The sequence below is a fragment of the Salvelinus sp. IW2-2015 genome, linkage group LG30 (genome assembly GCF_002910315.2).
Source record: "Salvelinus sp. IW2-2015 linkage group LG30, ASM291031v2, whole genome shotgun sequence".
In the NCBI taxonomy this organism is placed as follows: Eukaryota; Metazoa; Chordata; class Actinopteri; order Salmoniformes; family Salmonidae; genus Salvelinus; species Salvelinus sp. IW2-2015.
The window spans coordinates 18,263,144-18,283,496 of record NC_036869.1 but is presented as its reverse complement, the minus strand read 5'-3'; the positions used below and the strand labels follow the sequence as shown (position 1 = coordinate 18,283,496).

Genomic DNA, 20,353 nt, shown 5'->3' with positions numbered 1-20,353 from the left:
AAATGGGCATGGGACAGGGGACAGGGTATGGGAAATTAGTGTCCCAAACACAATAACCTAGCAAACACAATATTCTATTTTATTTCAATGTATAATTTACCTGTGTACTGTACATTGATACAATACCTTCAAACTGACTGGCAACAGCATGCGGGAAAAGGTGAATCGGACAGAAAGATCGTCACCTCCGACTGTCTCACTTTATTGTCCTTACAAGGAGAAACAGTCTGTTCATATGAATGTGTACTGTGCATATACAGCGAGTGTAGCATAAGGGTAGTTAATAACGGCATTAGGAGCGATAACAATAAGAATAATGAGAACTGTGTTATTTCAAAAGACACATAATGAAGTACAAGGAGTATACATAAGATCACCGGCCAATCACAAGCCAGCTCAATAAATACAGAGCAGAATAGAGCTCTGTGATTGGACGGGTTACAAATACATGTCAACGATTCATACTTTTGAAGTTATTTTGTTTTCTTTTTCATATGTATTTAGATCTCTGTTTTTTTCTTTACAGAGGCAGTACATCATTCCCTTTTTTGAAAGAAAAAAAGTCACTTCTATATACAGTACCAGTCAAACGTTTGGACACACCTACTCATTCCAGGGTTTTTCTTTATTTTACTATTTTCATTGTAGAATAATAGTGAAGACATCAACAATATGAACTAACACATATGGGATCATGTAGTAACCAATAAAGTGTTAAACAACTCATCCCAAACCATCTCAAATTGGGTTGAGGTCAGGTGATTGTGGAGGCCAGGTCATCTGATGCAGCACTCCATCACTCTCCTTCTTGGTCAAATAGCCCTTACACAGCTTAGAGGTGTGTTGGGTCATTGTCCTGTTGAAAAACAAATCATAGTCCCACAAAGCGCAAACCAGATGGGATGGCGTATCACTGCAGAATGCTATGGAAGTTATTCACATAACACCTCCTCCTCCATGCTTTATGGTGGGAAACACACATGCAGAGATTATCCGTTCACCCACACCTCGTCTCACAAAAACCCGGCGGTTGGAACCAAAAATCTCCAATTTGGACTCCAGACCAATGGACACATTTCCACCGGTCTAATGTCCATTGCTCGTGTTTCTTGGCCCAAACAAGTCTCTTCTTCTTATTGGTGTCTTTTAGTAGTGGTTTCTTTGCAGCAATTCGACTGTTACTTGAACTCTGTGAAGCATTTATTTGGGCTGCAATTTCTGAGGCTAGTAACTAATGAACTTATCCTCTGCAGTAGAGATAACTCTGGGTCTTCCTTTCCTGTGGCGGTCCTCATGAGAGCCAGTTTCATCATAGCACTTGATGGTTTTTACGACTGCACTTGACTGACCTTCATGTCTTAAAGTAACGATGGACTGTCGTTTCTCTTTGCTTATTTGAGCGGTTCTTGGACTTGGTCTTTTACCAAATAGGACTATCTTCTGTATACCCCTTACCTTGTCTAACACAATTGATTGGCTCAAACGCATTAAGGAGAAAAGAAATTCCACAAATTAACTTTTATCAAGGCACACCTGTTAATTGAACTGCATTTCAGGTGACTACCTCATGAAGCTGGTTGAGAGAATGCCAAGAGTGTGCAAAGCTGTCATCAAGGCAAAGGGTGGCTACTTTGAAGAATCTAAAATATTAAATAGATTTTGATTTGTTTAACACTTTTTAGGTTACGACATGATTCCATATGTGTTATTTCATAGTTTTGATGTCTTCACTATTACTCTACAATATAGAAAAAAGAAAGAAAAACCCTGGAATGAGTAGGCGTGTCCAAACTTTTGAGTGGTACTGCATATCTACATAGATTACAGTATCTTCCAATGGATAATAATGAGGATAACATTGATAGTTGCGTACAATAAGAATAACGTAGGTAGTAATACTCCGTACGAAAGGTTTTTAAAAAAACAACAAAAAACTTGTTAAAAGTACCTAATTGTTTCAACACAATCCGCCTTTCTCCCCCGCACCCCTTGCTTTGCAAGAATGAGTTGGGAATATAGAAAATCATCATTCTTAAATACAAAATCTGCTCTGTTTCTAGATGTTTCTTCTCACTCACGTTCCTTGCACAATCTTTTCACTTTCCCACGCCGTTCGTTAACACATTCCACTGTTGGTAGAAAAATACATACATATGATAATATACATACAACTAATAAATGAAACCATGAGAAACCATGAGGGAAAAAATACAAGATTGATCAAGTGCCTTCTTTATATCAGCTCCCCCCCCCCATCTCTTTCCCTTTTCGAAACTTGTTTCTTCCTGTTAAGTGCTTCTTTTATATCAGTCCCCCCCCCATCTCTTTCCCTTTTCGATGTCTTCTCTTTAAGTGCCTTCTTTATATCAGCTCCCCCCCCATCTCTTTCCCTTTTCGATGTCTTCTCCTTTAAGTGCCTTCTTTTATCAGCTCCCCCCCCCATCTCTTTCCCTTTTCGATGTCTTCTCCTTGAGTGCCTTTCTTTATATCAGCCCCCCCTATCTCTTTCCCTTTTCGATCGTCTTCTCCTTTAAGTGCCTTCTTTATATCAGCCCCCCTCATCTCGTTTTCCTTTTCGATGTCTTCTCCTTTAAGTGCCTTCTTTATATCAGCCCCCCTCATCTCTTTCCCTTTTCGATGTCTTCTCCTTATAGTGCCTTCTTTATATCAGCCCCCCCTCATCTCTTTCCCTTTTGATCTTCTCCTTTAAGTGCCTTCTTTATACAGCCCCCCTCATCTCTTTCCCTTTTCGATGTCTTCTCCTTTAAGTGCCTTCTTTATATCAGCCCCCCTCATCTCTTTCCTTTCGATGTCTTCTCCTTTAAGTGCCTTCTTTGCAACCATTCTCGACTATATCATCTCTTCATTCAATACTGGACTACATATCCCATACTTCCTCTTCATCTCAGGTTTCCTCTTCACGCCCTCCTTTCCTTCTCTGATTGGGTCTTGCATCGCCAAACCTCATTCTTCCATCCATTCCTTCGCCAACCACAAGGCAGTGTTGCTTTTACTTAGTCCTTTCTCCCTGTCAGTGGAGGCTGGTGGGAGGAGAAATCAGAGAACGGCCTCATTGAAATAGCTGGAATCAAACACATTGATTGTGTTTGACACAGTTCGGTTCTTTCTATTCCAGCCATTACAATGAGCCTATCCTCCCATTTAAAGTGACACCAGCCTCCAACTTCCTCCCTCCCTCCCTCCCTCTCCATTCTGTCCATCTGCCGCTCTGTCCAAACTCCTCTCCTCCCCTCTGTCCATCCTCCCGCTCTATGAGTTCATGTGCTCCACCTGGATGGCTGAGGTGGACACGGTCAAGCAGAGGTCCTTATGGGCCGAAAGATCAGCCACGCTGACTGGCTTGTACTGGATCTCGCCGGCCGACACCGTCTTGTACTGGTGCAGGTCGAAGGAGCATGGCACGCCCTCCGTCTGTGGGTAGCTGCCCTGCTGGGGGTTGTTGGGGTTCTGGGAATGGTTCTGCCCCGGGTTCTGGCCCGCCCCTCCAGGACCACCCACTGCATTTGCCCCGCGTCCTCCTCTCCCACGGCCCCTCCCCCTGCCCCCTCCTCCAGGGGTGTGGCCCTGGGCCTGCTGTGCGGCGACGGCGGCCGCCACCGTGAGGGGGTCCGGGTTGTGCTTCCGCATGTGTTTCATCAGGTAGGTCTCCTGGAGAAGAGGAGTGGGGAGAAAGATGGTGAGGGAGGTGGACAGTGCAGTGAACTCTTACCATGCAGTGGGTCTTGGGGACAAAATGCAAGGGCTTGGCAGCACCTACAGTTGAAGTCGGAAGTTTACATACACTTAGGTTGGAGTCATTAAAACTCGTTTTTCAACCACTCCACAAATTTCTTGTTAACAAACTATAGTTTGTCAAGTCAGTTAGGACATCTACTTTGTGCATGACACAAGTAATTTTTCCAACAATTGTTTACAGACAGATTATTTCACTTATAAATCACTGTATCACAATTCCAGTGGGTCAGAAGTTTACATACACTAAGTTGACTGTGCCTTTAAACAGCTTGGAAAATTCCAGAAAATGATGTCATGGCTTTAGAAGCTTCTGATATGCTAATTAACATCATTTGAGTCAATTGGAGGTGTACCTGTGGATGTATTTCAAGGCCTACCTTCAAACTCAGTGCCTCTTTGCTTGACATCATGGGGAAATCTAAAGAAATCAGCCAAGACCTCAGATAAAACATTGTAGACCTCCACAAGTCTGGTTCATCCTTGGGAGCAATTTCCAAACGTCTGAAGGTACCACGTTCATCTGTATAAGCAATAGCACGCAAGTATAAACACCATGGGACCACGCAGCCGTCATACAGCTCAGGAAGGAGACGCGTTCTGTCTCCTAGAGATGAACGTACTTTGGTGTGAAAAGTGCAAATCAATCCCAGAACAACAGCAAAGGATCTTGTGAAGATGCTACGGAGGAAACAAGTACAAAAGTATCTATATCCACAGTAAAACGAGGCCTATATCGACATAACCTGAAAGGCCGCTGAGCAGGAAATAAGCCACTGCTCCAAAACTGCCATAAAAAAGCCAGACTACGGTTTGCAACTGCACATGGGGACAAAGATCGTACTTTTTTGGAGAAATGTCCTCTGGTCTGATGAAACAAAAATAGAATTGTTTGGCCATAATGACCATCGTTATGTTTGGAGGAAAAAGGGGGAGGCTTGCAAGCCAAAGAACACCATCCCAACCGTGAAGCACGGGGGTGGCAGCATCATGTTGTGGGGGTGCTTTGCTGCAGGAGGGACTGGTGCACTTCACAAAATAGATGGCATCATATGGAAGGAAAATTATGTGGATATATTGAAGCAACATCTCAAGACATCAGTCAGGAAGTTGAAGCTTGGTCGCAAATGGGTCTTCCAAATGGACAATGACCCCAAGCATACTTCCAAAGTTGTGGCAAAATGGCTTAAGGACAACAAAGTCAAGGTATTGGAGTGGCCATCACAAAGCCCTGACCTCAATCCTATAGACAATTTTTGGGCAGAACTTAAAAAGCGTGTGCAAGCAAGGAGGCCTACAAAACTGACTCCGTTACACCAGCTCTGTCAGGAGGAATGGGACAAAATTCACCCAACTTAATGTGGGAAGCTTGTGGAAGGCTACCCAAAACATTTGACCCAAGTTAAACAATTTAAAGGCAATGCTACCAAATACTAATTGAGTGTATGTAAACTTCTGACCCACTGGGAATGTGATGAAAGAAATAAAATCTGAAATAAATCATTCTCTCTACTATTATTCTGATATTTCAAATTCTTAAAATAAAGTGGTGATCCTAACTGACCTAAGACAGGGAATTTTTACGAGGATTAAATGTCAGGAATTGTGAAAACTGAGTTTAAATGTATTTGGCTAAGGTGTATGTAAACTTCCGACTTCAACTGTACATACAAACTCAGTAATATGTAGTCTATGCAAATTACTAGAAGGAAATATGGGCCTAGCGTAAATAAACTACAGTAGAGGGGGGAGAAGTGTTTTTAACTACATAGCCAAACGCCTACCTGTACAGTCCTATACAACACTATAGGTTACCATCAAGCCAAACTACTGCGTGTACTTGTTCATCTACTCTTCTACTGGTTGTTCAACTGTTTTCACTACCAACCAACTTACAGTAACCTGAAGTACTGTAGTCCTTCAAGTAATCTAATATTGCAGTTACTGAAAGAAGTACATACAATGAATTAATCTCCACCCTCACAATGCTCTAGCCCCTCCCCTAAAATATGACATTGCTGAACACCACTTTCATGCAACAGGCCCCTCACAAGCGGGGAGGCCCCGCATCTGGAAAGCAATAGTGGGTGTGACTCTTTTAAAAGGGGTGGGACTTCATGTAGTTGAGGAGGAGGTAGAGGTTTTAGGGTGATTGGCAGGCGTACCGAGGTGTAGGCACGGTTGCACAGGCCACAGGAGTAAAGCTTGGCATGTTTGACCGTGTGAGTGGTCAGGTGCACCTCCAGACTGGCCGCGTCTGTGTAACCGCGGTTACAGTTGTGGCACTTATACGGCTTGTCTTTGTTGTGCTGCCGGCGGTGAGACTGGGGTAAGCAATGTAAGAGTTAATACATTATGATTATTGTGACTATAACGTTATCGTGCCTACATCATATCATTATGCTTATGTTATTAACTGTACAGAATGAATTTAAAGCTAAGTGAATTTTTGCTATGAGAAACTTACAACCAAATAAATTTAAATTGAGATGATTATTCTCCAAATTTGAGATCTATTGGACTTGTGAATTGGATGTAGAAATCCTGCCTACCTGTAAGTTGGACAGCTGAGTGAATGCTTTCTCACAGCCAGGATGGATACACTTGTAAGGTCGGTCCCCAGTGTGGATCCTATGGAAGTGAAACACAGTCTGTAATGAACTACAGCTCCCAGAAAACCTGGTGGAAAGAGAGATCCAATCCCAAATCAACCACTCTATCCAATGGTCTTTCTTGACGGCCCCTCATAGATAGAGTTTCCACCATATTACTTACTGGTAAATCCAACCAGTCCATTCAGATGTCAAAGTGTAAGGGATACGTATATTGGCAACAGCCTCATGTCCAAACCGATGCGGACATGAGGGAGGAGCTAGAAAACGCAGCAAACTTTAATGACACTTGTAATCACATCAATTTATCCTAAACGCTTTATTAAATAAGTCTGTGGGTTGTTTTGAAATTGAGCAAGAAGATAAGAGGATGAGAGACAACGAGTGAGAAGGAAAGAGAAAAAAGCAAAAAAAGAGGAGTAGATGGAACTAGAGAGGGTGTGTGATGACGTGACTGCCCACTGTCCCTGTTTAGTAGTGTTTACCTGTGGTGCTGCTGTAAGTGACTGAGCTGCCTGAATGTTTTCTGGCAGAAGGAGCARGTGTAGGGCTTGGMCCCRCTGTGGATGCGGATGTGCTGGGCMAGGTAGCTGGAGTTGGMGAACGATTTGGAGCAGTGGGGACACTTGTGCGGTTTGCCCTCAGTGTGGTTTCTAACAAGGGGATGGGGAGATGGAGAGAGAGAAAAAGAGAGAGAGAGATTTATAATGTATCAAATCAGTGACAAATTATCCTGAGATCAAATCATAATCAAATCACCCCAAATCAAGTTGAGAGCAGTTTGATTGACAGTGTGCACTTTTTGTTGTTGCTGTGTCTGAGTTGCAAAACACAGTACGAAAACAGACAGCAGGCAGTCCCCCTTTCCTTTCTCTCTCTCTCTCCACCTATGGTGTGCTACCGATATTGTGTGGTAATTCTACAGAGGCCTACAACTTAGACATTTGAGTGAAGGCATGTGCTCGCCTTTCTCTTGAAACATAAGGCAAAAAATTGTGAGGGGCATGTGAGGGAGGAAATGCAATAGAGAAGGCAAAGGGAGCACTTTATTCTAACAGAACCGTGAGGGTGGCAGGAAGGGAAAAGCAATTTATTTAATTCCTCAAACATTCAAGAAACCAAAGACTGGTTGAAGAGATGGTGCACAGATAGAACTGAAAGTGTCAGGGAAAGGCAGCCAAAGAAAATGAAGAAATCAATATGGAAAGATGTAGTCTTTGTATAGCTAAATGTACAGATAGAGCCATATTATTTGTCTGAAATAAAAACATTTACGTTATGATACTCTTTCAGGGATAGTTTACCCAAAATGACATCCTTTCCCCAAGGATGGACGTGACTTATTAGTCTTTGCCGTGGTTCTCCAGCTATCTAAAAGGAAGAATGCAATCTGTCACTTTCAAAGAAGTTAACCCCCTCTTCAGATCAAATGTGGTGTTCCACAGGGATCGATGCTTGGACCTCTATTATTTCTAGTTTACCTAACGCATAAAAACTACTTTTTCAGATTTTGTTTGTCAATAACATAAGCAACTTTAATTCCCCCAAAAATCAGCAAACTACACATAAAAACTATAGCCTCCAAGATAGCAAACAACGCATACACTTAAAAATGTGATCTCTCTTGAATACAACCACGGCACTCAATCTGTACTACACTTGAAGCCTGAACTGTGCTTTTTGACCTCCCCTACACATTTTGTTTTTAACCTAGCACTGAATGTTGTGTCAAAAATCTTTGTCTACATCTCTGGTAATGGTTATATACGGTATCACTGTCTTCCGTATGTTCCTGCTTGTATGTACAGTACCAGTCAAAAGTTTGGACACACCTACTCAATCAAGGGTTTTTCTTTATTTTGACTATTTCCTACATTGTAGAATAATAGTGAAGACATCAAAACTATGAAATAACACATATGGAATCATGTAGTAACCAAAAAAGTGTTAAATGAATAGATAGATTTTGCAATGATGACACTCTTGGCATTCTCTCAACCAGCTACACCTGGAATGCTTTTCCAACAGTCTTGAAGGAGTTCCCACATATGCTGAGCACTTGTTGACTGCTTTTCCTTCACTCTGCGGTCCGACTCATCCCAAACCATCTCAATTTGGTTGAGGTTGGGGGATTGTGGAGGCCAGGTCATCTGATGCAGTACACCATCACTCTCCTTCTTGGTCAAATAGCCCTTACACAGCCTGGAGGTGTGTTGGGTCATTGTCCTGTTGAAAAACAAATGATAGTCCCACTAAGCCCAAACCAGATGGGATGGCATATCGCTGCAGAATGCTGTGGTTGCCATGCTGGTTAAGTGTGCCTTGAATTCTAAATAAATCACAGACAGTGTCACCAGCAAAGCATCCCCACACCATAACACCTCCTCCTCCATGCTTTATGGTGGAAAATACACATGCAGAGATAATCTGTTCACCCACACCGCGTTTCACAAAGACATGGCGGTTGGAACCAAAAATCTCCAATTTGGACTCCAGACCAAAGGACCAAATTTCCACTGGTCTAATGTCCATTGCTCCCGTTTCTTGGCCCAAGCAAGTCTCTTCTACTTATTGGTGTCCTTTAGTAGTGGTTTCTTTGCAGCAATTTGACCATGAGGACCTGATTCACACAGTCGTGATGTTGAGATGTGCTTGTTACTTGAACTCTGTGAAGCATTTATTTGGGCTACAATCTGAGGTGCAGTTAACTCTAATGAACTTATCCTCTGCAACAGAGGTAACTCTGGGTCTTCCTTTCCTGTGGTGGTCCTCATGAGAGTCAGTTTCAACATAGCGATGGTTTTTGCGACTGCACTTGAAGAAACGTTCAAAGTTCTTGACATTTTCCAGATTGACTGACCTTCATGTCTTAAAAGTAATGATGGATTGTCGTTTGTCTTTGCCTATTTGAGCTGTTCTTGCCATAATATATTGACTTGGTCTTTTAACAAATAGGGTATTTTACCAAATATCTTCTGTATACCACCCCTACCTTGTCACAACACAACTGATTGGCTCAAACGCATTAAGGAAAGAAATTCCACAAATTAACAAGGCACGCCTGTTAATTGAAATGCATTCCAGGTGACTACCTCATAAAGCTGGTTTAGAGAATGCCAAGAGTGTGCAAAGCTGTCATCAAGGCAAAGGTTGGCTACTTTGAAGAATCTGTTTAACACTTATTTGGTTACTAAATGATTTCATATGTGTTATTTCATAATTTTGATATCCTCACTATTATTCTACAATGTAAAAAATAGTAAAAATAAAGAAAACCCCTGGAATGAGGTGTATCCAAACTTTTGACTGGTACTGTAAGTGAACGTGTGGAACCGAGAGTAGGGAAGCAGACAGTCAGAAAAGTAAAATGAGGGATAAGGATGAGATAGGAAGAAAATATGGATACCACAAAATGAAGAGGGTACACGCAAAGAAATCAACAGAAACAAGGACATAACTGAACAAATTCATCAAAGTTCACAAAAAGCAATTTGTCAAGAAAAAACATGTCAAACAGTACACACTCTGCTTATAAAAGCTGTGACATTTTGACAAGAGAGAAAAAGGTGGTGCTGCTTTGTCACACGTCACCAGAAATATAAATATTGGGCTTGTTTATTCTAAATCTGCAGTCACAAGAAGACATTTTTAAATCAGTATTATTGGGAGTAATAATGTATTACTTGCATTGTCAAAATAAAACCCCATGTATCTAATGCAGAGTAGTTACTCATATCGTAATGGTCAAATCCAAAGCCAAATGTAGAAAGGTACATTGGTATCAATATCCCTGAACTTGTAGTGATAGTCTTTACTACCAGCCCTTCATTCTTGTGTGACAGTCTATACTCTGCAGTCACACACCTATTCCCTGAAATCAACCATCACACACACTCACACACGCCAGGGCGGCAGCAGTACCGTGTGTGCTGCTGTAAGTGACTGAGCTGCCTGAATGTTTTCTGGCAGTAGGAGCAGGTGTAGGGCTTGGCCCCGCTGTGGATGCGGATGTGCTGGGACAGGTAGCTGGAATTGGCGAATGACTTGGAGCAGTGGGGGCACTTGTGCGGCTTGGCCTCCGTGTGAGACTTGGCGTGGATCTGCATGTCCGACTTGCTGAAGAACGTCACCGCACACATCCGGCACCTGGAACATGGGTACGAGAGTGGCAGGTGGTGGAAATGGAGAGAAAACAAGAGGAACAGAGATACTGTATAGACACGGGGATACGTTGAATGGGGAATACATTACAGGGTCAACTTGGGTAACAAATAGTGAGAGTTAAGGGGTAAAAAGTATGTAAGCACAAATCCTCTAATCTACCTGTATGATTTGGTCCCATCTTTGTTCCCATGCTCATCCTCATCATTTGATAAGTCATAATGGTCGGCAGTGTGGTGCTGTAAACAAACACAAAACAAAATTTGTTTCACTAATCCTGAAATAATGACACTACAATACGTAGCCTTAACATATTTTATCACTATGGATTGGATTGACTGGGGAGTTGATCTAAACACAACATAATACTCAACATAACTTCTGTAGAGGCTTAGTTCTTATGTGACATCACTTAGACTCTCAATCACCTGTCCCCCAGCAGCCAGGTGTGCCAGAATCAACGCATCACTTCCTGGGGGGAGGGTGGCGCCCGCCCTCGGCATCATCGACTTCTTCTTCCTGCCCCGCTTCCCGGGCGTTGACATGACAACAGGAGGGATGACCAAATCCTCTTTCTTGTCTGAAACAGGTACAAAAAAACGGGATGGGGAAAGGAGGGAAGGGGAGTGAACGGTGGGTGGGGGGGGGATACAGCTTTGATTAAAAGACACCAAACACCACACTACATATCCCATGGGCCTCTTCTTGGTGAGTATCATCCAAAACGGTGTCTCCTGGTATGCAATGGTGAAAGCAACAACGTGTGAGTGGTATATAACCCCATAACAGTGAGGCATTTTAATCTCTTCACCCATGTCATGACTGTCCTGTGAGGATCCGAATGGGTCATATCAGCTTGGCAAGGGATGACAGTAACCACAGAGGGGGAGGAGGGAGCTGGTGGGTGGTTGACACCTCACACCCTGTTGTAAATTAAAGGAGAGGAGATCTAGAGTCTCCCTCTCCAAAATTCACACAGGAATGTTCATTTGTCTCGAGACAGTTTCCCCGCTGAAACTCTTAACACGTTCTAAAGCGAATACTGGAACAATATTTCTAACATAGAACGTGTGGAATGGTCATAGATGATCTAAAGAATAATAATGTCATATGGGTTGTTATTTTGTGATGTCATTAAAAAGGTTATAAAGGAAATACTGTAACTTGAAAAGTATATACACTACATGTACGAAGTCTCCATCCTCTACTTTGTATATGAAATATGAACAATTATGAAGGTATTTTTATTCAGATAGGAATGTGATTTTAGGAGCCATAAGAGATAATTTCTTCTCTTCTAAACTTTGCACAGTAAGTAGCCACGCCCCGAGTGAGGTCAGAGAGCATGTCAGCTTGACAGAACCATCCCTTTCGACATGAGTGCATAAAAGGATTGGTAAAGAAATGAACATTTAGTCCAGGAAAGACCAGGAGTTGCAACCCACATCTAAAGTGGTTTGAACCCTGAATCTCAACACGAGGTTGAAACAATAACGTCACCCTCCGGACAATCACTGGTACCGGCTGATTAGCTGTCCGAAGTAAAATCTCTTCGAAAGTGAATTTAAGTGGGACCATTCAACTATTCCGTCAAATCACCATCGTACGCTACTCTCATCACAGCACTGGAACCATCGACACGGCTGGCTAGCCTATCTTCAAAGAAGCTTCAGGAGAAAATGAGAGAACAGAGAAACACCCTTTGGACAATCAGAGCCTTACAAGCGTGCCGAGGAAAAGCCCAACACCCTTCCTAAGGAGGCCTGGTTCAGACAGAGAGATAAACGGCAAACGAAGGCATTCACACGTAAATATATTCATGATTTCTTACTCCAAACGGGCGGCAGTTCGTGTGCAAAGTATATGATTACTGTGAGAGTAGTTCCTAAAATGTATTAACGATAAGTGTCGCTTTCTCTCTCTCCCCCTCCCTTCTATCTCCTTTGTAACAAGCCACCATAGGTTGTGTCAGTCCGCTAGGGACCTTTTCCTAATGCAGTAAGTGTGTATGTTTATCCTGTGTTATTTATTTACCAGCTAACTTAATGATAATTAAACCAATTTGTGTAGTACCGAATCATAAGTAAGGCTGGGGTTTTGCAGATGCAGGAGGTTACGACTGTTCAGAATTACTTTTTTATTTAACCTTTATTTAACTAGGCAAGTCAGTTAAGAACAAATACTTATTTACAATGACGGCCTACCGGGGAAGAGTGGGTTAACTGCCTTGTTCAGGGGCAGAATGACAGATTCTTACCTTGTCAGCTCGGAGATTCGATCCAGCAACCTTTCGTTTACTGTCCCAACGCTCTAACCACTAGGCTACCTGCCGCCCCTGGCTAGCCTGTCTTCAAAGAAGAATGATGACATGATATGAGGTTATGATTAATACGTTGACTGTTTTATGGATGTGTTAGGTAAAGACCTTTAGAGTTTAATTCGGGAGATGGTAACTCGTTAAACAACCGCTCTCGTGGTACCCCAAATTCCTAATGAGTTAATTGTGACATGATTAATTTAAATCGGGTAACAATTAAACATAGTTAGTTGATTCGATAAATAACAGTCATCAGATGAATGAAAGTAAAGTCACAACACCCATATACTGAAAAACCTGACAGACTTCATCGCTGCAAAAATAATAGTTTACACTCAACTGCCTATTTCGACAGCATTGCACAGTTACACAACTAAACAGAATTGATTTTGCTTTTTGAATGGGCCAGATACTGTAGTTTATATATTTTGGACATTAATCCAAGACAATGGTTTTCATCAATCTTTGGATGATCACATTCATGGATGGAATAGCACCACCAGAGAACATGGCGGTGTACTCCAGATCACTCCATTGGTCCTCCAGATAACTTGCTTGGGCCATTAGTGGATGTGCATCAGATCATATTCCTAGACTTTCAGATATCATTTTTGGAGTCTTGGACTTACACACTCAGATAACTCTACTAGACCATCAATAGGTCGCAGATCTGATCATCTTCATAATATGTTGTGAGATTTATAGTGTGAGCTTAAGTCCAGTAAAACATTACATCCAAGACATTTTCTTTGCAGCTTATAACAGGCCTTTCAGCAGCGTTTCCCAAACTAGGGGGTTGCCTGATTTGAAAATGGTGTGGCGAAAGAAACTCTGAACAACTGCACTTGGTTCATAGAACTGGGGTTACGTCAGTAACCTCCGATAGCCGCTAGATGCGGTTGTAATAAACAGAGTGGTTTCTGTTTTCTTCCTACAATTGTGGCTCTATCTTTTGAACGATTTAAGCTACAACATATGACCCCATCAATGAAACATAAGACGTGCAGTGGTTCCTCCATTAAAAGTTGCAAACTTACACCGCGGGACTTAGAGGTAATTTGTGGTTTAGTACGGTACCCTGAAAGAAACTGATAATTGTGCACGACTTCAGTATTACTTACTAAAACTGTTGCTACACTAAGGTTTTTATTATTTTATTTTGTTAGGATTATTTTGCTCTTACTGTAGTACTGTAGGCCACTCCCGACCAGTCACGTTGTACAGTACCTGAGTGGCGCAACAGTCTAAGACACTTCATAGCAGTGCAAGCTGTGTTGCTACAGATGCTGGTTCAACATTCGTGCTGGCCTCGACTGGGAGTCCCATGAGATGACAGTAGGTTTTGTTTTTTCTCCTTCAAAAACAAACTCCTTTTTCTCCTTTCTAAACAACAAACTGGCTTTATTTACAAATTAGTAACAATGTCACACCCCATGTTCAAGAATGGCCTTTTTCTCGCTCATTTTACGTCATTAGAAAACAAAATCATCTCCAAAATATTTAATTGGCATTGCACTAATAATGGCGCTGACTCGGGAAACGTTCCCGCTGTTCTGTTCTTAGTGACAGTCTGCACGTTCAAACTAAAACAATGTAACTAATAATGGCATCTTTATGCTTTCGTTAATAAAAATACTCTTTCAAAATGCCGATGTTTATTTAGTTATGGATCCATAATGAATTACTATGGGAATAAATATCACTGAATTACAGAAATATCCCCCAATCCTCTATATGTAATTATTGGCGGAGAGTCACGTCATATTTTTCAATATACTGTAGGCCTACCGTAGGCGACATGAGTCTCACTAGTGTAGGTCTTATTTATTTAAAGAGCATATTGAAGTTAGAAGCAATAGCCTATAACTATTTTAGCACCGTTCCGCGCTGCTCTGAGACAAGCATGGGGACCGGTCTTGATAAATCAATTAGATTTTTATTTTCACTGAATCTCTGTTTGGGTATTGGTTAGACTAGAATTAGAAAATTAGGGTGTAGACATGTTATGCTCTTAGTGTAACCTTTATTTAATTAGGCAAGTCAGTTAAGTACAAATTCTTCTTTACAAGGACAGCCTACTCCTTCCTCCCCGTCTGGGAATTAAACCCCGGTCTCCCGCGTGCCACATGACACTGGATTCTTTAGCTAAATAGCCCAGTACTGTACTCCCGACCGTCACATTGTACAGCGCCATATTTTCCTCCCATCCTAACGGAAACCCAGAGGGTTTTTAGTTTTCCTTGGAATAGAAACACCATAATATTAATCAAATTAATCCCAAACTCTAAAAGTAATTGTAAAGGTAGATACAGATTATTTGTGACATTGTGGTTACAATAAAGAACGTAAACAAGATGCAGTGTTTTTATTTACAGTAGCGATGGACAGCTGGTGGCATTTTGAAAACAGGTTTTCAAACACTTGTAGCCCGATTAGCAGTACAATAGACTCTTTATAGCCCGGCTACTGTAGATGTGAACATCCCACTACCTGCAATTTATTCAATGCTTAAGTACTCTGAAGTGTTACATTTCTAACTCAAAACAGCAGAACCGTATTTCTTCATCAATATCTTTATGCTTTCGTTAATAAAATGATAAAAATAGTCTTTCAAAATGCTGATGTTTATTTAGTTATGGATCCATAATGAATTACTATGGGAATAAATATCAGTGAATTACAGAAATATTGGAACAAAGTTGTCTAATGAAGGTAAACAAATTGTTGCTTACTGGAAAATACTCTTTCAAACACACATGGTCACGTTGTACAGCGCCATTATAGCTATTAACAGGGCTATATTTTGGCCTTTATAAATATAATTTTGGCCTTTATTCAGATTACAATCGCTCAATGTCGTTTTTTTTTTTTACGAAATAATCTCCAAAATATCGATATATATATAGCCTTCCCGCTGTGGACGTCTATTTCAGCACCGTTTCGCGCTGCTCTGAGACAAGCATGGAGAGACTAAAATGTTCAATTATATTCCATGACATTCTTAAGAAATATGTGTTGACTGAATATAAGTGATGTCTGCTAAATAATCAAGTTAGGTTCCTCCAGAAATAAATAATTCTAAATAACAAACTGCCTTTATTTATAAATTAGTGAGAATGTCTCACCCCATGTTCAAGAATTGCTTTTTTCTCGCTCACTCTAGATGAAATGAAATCTCCAAAATATCGTTACTTTTTAAACAAAGTGGTTATTATTATTTAATTTAGAATTATATAAAAGCCCCTTAGATATTCTCACAGATCCTAATGGAAAATGCCCCTTAGATATTAATTTAGAATCCTCCAATCCTCTAAAAGTAATTCTTGGCGGAGAGTCACGTCATTGAAAAACATATTTTTAGATAAACTGTAGGCCTACCATAGGCAAAATGAGTATTGGTTACACTACAATTAGGGTGTGGAAATGTTATGCCCCTTAGATATTAATATAGAATCCTCCAATCCTCTTATGCTGTAGCCTACTCCCAACTGTCACGTTGTACAGCGCAATATTTTCCATTCCATCCTAACGGAAACCCTGGGGGTTTCGTTTTTCGTTTCCCTCAGAATAGAAACACCATAATATCAATCAAATTAATTAAGCAAATATCTTAAAATCAATCCCATGTACTATGTTATGACAAATAAGGCTAAAAATTCTCTAGTAATGCCAATATGGGAGACTATCAAATGCTTCTCAAAGATGCCCTCTGGTGGTCAAACTAGCACTAACTTGCATTAACGTAAAAAATGGCTGACAATTAAATAACTTGCCATAGAATGCTGCAGCAGCCCGCAAGGTGTGCTGCAGAGTGACACAACTTTTAAAGGAGGAACCAATGTATGTGTCTTCTATTTCCCTCTACAATGCCCACAAGCCGCGCAGTACTCATTCGAATAGAGTGGACAAGAACAGGCACTAAATCAGACTTGGAAGGAAAATAACATCTTCAATGATGATGCTCTCTTCTACATACTATAGAAGATGATACAACATTATTGACGATCTTCAGAACTTCCCAATATCTTTCTAATGCATTTCAGTCAATTCAAACCATACTTCCTTCAGATTGACATACTGTCAAAAGTACTGTCAGACTGATTTGTAATAAACTGTCATAGCACCAATTAAGGAAGTAAACATTGGCTGTTGATTACATCAGCATTTATTAAATCAAAATGGGGTCGCGGGCCAAAAAGGTTTGGGAACCCCTGCCTTACAGTATCTCCACGCAGACAAGCCATCTAGAAAGAAACTCAACTGCACATCCAAACCAGCAATCAAACAGTTCAGAGTGCAAGTAAACACAACACAACCACAAGACTGAACCTGTGCTAAGGTTGCAGGGCTTTGCTGCTAAGCAGTAGGGATGGTTGATGGCATATGGGGAGGGAGTAGTCAGCTAGGTGGGGCAGGGTGGAGGGGAGATGGAGGTGGGTACTCACTGTGGCTGTAGAAGTAGAGAGAGGAGTGCTGGCTGCTCTCTGACAGAAACCGAGAGAAGAGAACACACTCAACACACGGAGCTCACTACCCGGCTCGCTCCCTCTCTCTCTCACCGCAGAGGGTGGGGGGGCTGGATCAGGTCAAGGGTTAGTGGTTGGCTGCTGGCAGCGCGTTGCAGGGATTAGCTCAAGCAGCAATGAGTGTGTTACTGTGTATGTGTGTAAGTGCATGTCTGTGACTGTTGAGTTTAAAAGACTCAAGACAGAAGGTGGTGCCCCCCTTGCTGGGCAAGCCCATATCAACCATATTTTTTTAATGCTCCAATGAATGTACAGTATGTGTGTATGTGAGTGTGTGCCAGTGAGTCTGCTACGGTTGTTGATAAGCCAGGACAGGTTTGCAAGCTGCTCAGGCACACAATCTATCACAATGTGGGGGGGAGAGGTAAACAGGTTTTGGGGAACGGGGTGGAAGTTTTACCTGTGTTTGTGGGGTGCAGTGCGGACACTATCATGGTGGTGGCAGGGGGTCCGGACACAAAAGATTGTGTGGAGGTGGGTTGAGAGACCAGGGTGCCTTGGGGAGTGGTTATCACTAGCCCCGCTAAGAGGGAGAGAGAGACGGTGACCTGACTGCACCACGCCCCTCCAAGAGAGAGCCGAGGCACACACTAGACACCCAAGGAAATACAGAGAACGTTTGACAGACATCACTAAAACATGATTAAGCCAGACAGAAACAGGGAAGAGATACACATAGAACAACCACAGACAAATGGAAATTGCCAGACAAATGGACACTGGTGTCTTGTCTACTCACCTGCCGTCATGATGCCCGTGGACTGGACGGGCACCACCGTGATATTCTGTGAGGTGTGCGGCTGGTGCAGGTGCCCACCTACGGCGTTCAATTGGACGCCTCCGCATTCCTGTTTGGGCACCACCCGGCCTCCAGCGTCCATGGTGAGCACGGCGGTGGGATAGTGCGAGGAGTGAGGGAACGATGGAGAACCCTTATTGTCCGGACTCAACTGCTCCTTCATCTTGTTCAGGAACATGGCGTTTTCAATCTATAGTGGAGGGGGAAGGTGGATAGGAAAGAGAAAGACAGGCAATAGAGAGAATGGGTGAGATGCCAAAAGGAAATAAGTAAAGGTGTTAGAGGTTGATAAGGGAAGTGGGAGAGAGGAGGGGCAGAAGTTATCATTTGGGGAGGCTCGTTGTTTTGTTACTTACACATGAATTACAGTGAATTTGATGTTTTTCCATCTTCACCTAAGGTGTAAGCTCATTATTAGTGCAAACTAAAATGTATTATGTACAATTCAAGATAAGGTCCAGTAATAAGGTTTCTACCTGTCCTTGTACTGTAGGAACGGGAGACCAAAAGTATGATGAGTTGAAATGGGAATCTTCCATTATTTCTGTAATTGAAAAGCAACATAACTTATAAACACCTGCTCGCTCATTGTCGTCAGTTGAAATGAGACCATGCCCATCTCAACTGATGTCTGGCCAAAGTTCTTGGTCTTTTGCAACTGCTAAGCATATCCAAGAAGTTGAGTAAAATAAAGAGTTTTCCTCAAGGGAATGGGGAACATTGAATGATACAAATGTGTTTTCTTCACTGGTATGCATTTTTCCCACTGCCAATAATTTAACTAAGATAAAAAGTGTGAGCCATATAATATGGAGCCATATTGTATGTAAGAGTCCATGGCCCCCGGACAGTGTTGCTGTTGGTCAGGATTGTAAATGGCATGTTATTGTTCACATACAAATAAATGCATGCAGAGCGCAGTAGTGGGGGTGAACAGAAAGTATGTTTCATCAATGGCTACCTAAGACGTATAACAGTCTACAGACGAGATAACAAAAAATTAGGGATACATTATATTGCATACATAATAGAATATTTAACAGAAATATTTAAATATGCCATGCATGGAGTGGGCACTATAAATATTAAGGAACAATGTCAAGTCTGTCATTGAAAACCATCCAGCTAGTAGGTGTATAACAGGGGAAGTTATTTATTGTAGATTTGTAACTCAATACACCAGCAACAGAGGTGTCTGCTAACCATTCTGATGTGGAACATTGAGTTCTGTCAAGTTATAGTATGTCCTATCCCAGGCCAGGGCACACACACAAGACAGCTTGCCAGCCAACGGGATAGCCGCCGCCGTTACCTAACGTTACAATAAAACACTCGCCTACCCTTTCTTTCAGCTAAATAGCTGGTGGCAAGCTTGATAGACTGCTGTTGGTGTTATCTAGCTAGTTAATTATCTAGCAACAACAGCGGAGTGAAATCTGAGCTAGTTAGTTAACGTAGAAGCTAGCTAGCTCCTTGAGGTTAGCTAGCTAGCTAACTTGCCTCCATTAATTGCAGCTTTTGTTAGCTAGCTTGCTACTATGCGGCCTATTTTTAAAGTCGACAATAAACAAATAAACTCCCGCTTGAAAACAACAATGCCACAACCCCTTACGCCTCCATCACTCTCCCTGTTCGTCACACTGAGGAAATAAAAAAAACAAAAAAAAACACGAATAAAAAAAACACAGAAAAAAAACGTCGACGCCAATGCCCCTGTGCGAGACGCAGCTTCATGCAGACTTCCGGCTGTCCAGATAGAGGAAAGCAGCAGCTCGTATGAGCTGCTCTGTCACACAGAAATAATTAACGATTGAGTAATAACTCGATGTTAATTACCGGTGTTGTCGATTCCCTCTCAACCCCGGGGGTCCCGCGGGTCGGGACAGTTCGGAAACTCAGTCCAAATCCGCCCGAACCCTCAGATTCGCCGATTTTTTCCCACTAGATTTTTTTTCTTTTTCCCTCTTGTGGGTCTGCTCCGCTCTACACTTCCGGTGCCGATACATTGATTTCCGGTCTTTGGGGTCCTGTACAGAACTCTTCAAATGTATATGATCATATATTATATGATTATTTAGTTTAATTTATGACGATATGGAATTTACTGTTGGTAGCCTTACACTATCAATGATGGCTAATACAGGTATGCCACAGTACAGGCGAAGACACTGGTCCCCAAACTGGA

General features: G+C 41.9%; 1 protein-coding gene across 6 annotated transcripts; it reads right to left on the bottom strand.

The window, feature by feature from the left end:
* Positions 1 to 181: 181 nt before the first annotated feature.
* On the bottom strand, positions 182 to 20,158 carry LOC111955108 (zinc finger protein 384). 6 transcript variants are annotated; one of them, XR_011474444.1, is made up of 13 exons: positions 20,005 to 20,158; positions 18,645 to 18,712; positions 18,109 to 18,358; positions 17,770 to 17,892; positions 17,289 to 17,327; positions 10,955 to 11,106; positions 10,689 to 10,765; positions 10,287 to 10,511; positions 6,851 to 7,018; positions 6,306 to 6,384; positions 5,919 to 6,077; positions 2,830 to 3,669; positions 182 to 2,772 (listed from the first exon to the last, which is right to left on the bottom strand). XR_011474444.1 is itself a non-coding variant. In XM_023975188.3 (12 exons), exons 2-12 carry the CDS (start codon positions 18,705 to 18,707, stop codon positions 3,271 to 3,273), a joined length of 1,734 nt encoding a protein of 577 aa, XP_023830956.1. In that variant the 5' UTR covers positions 18,708 to 18,712; positions 20,005 to 20,158; the 3' UTR covers positions 182 to 3,270. The 6 variants fall into 6 exon arrangements, 5 of the variants coding, with proteins under 5 accessions (XP_023830956.1, XP_023830958.1, XP_023830957.1 ...); XM_023975188.3 differs by having other exon boundaries at positions 182 to 3,669; XM_023975190.3 differs by lacking the exon at positions 20,005 to 20,158 and adding an exon at positions 19,509 to 19,882 and having other exon boundaries at positions 182 to 3,669.
* Between the last annotated feature and the right edge of the window lie 195 nt (positions 20,159 to 20,353).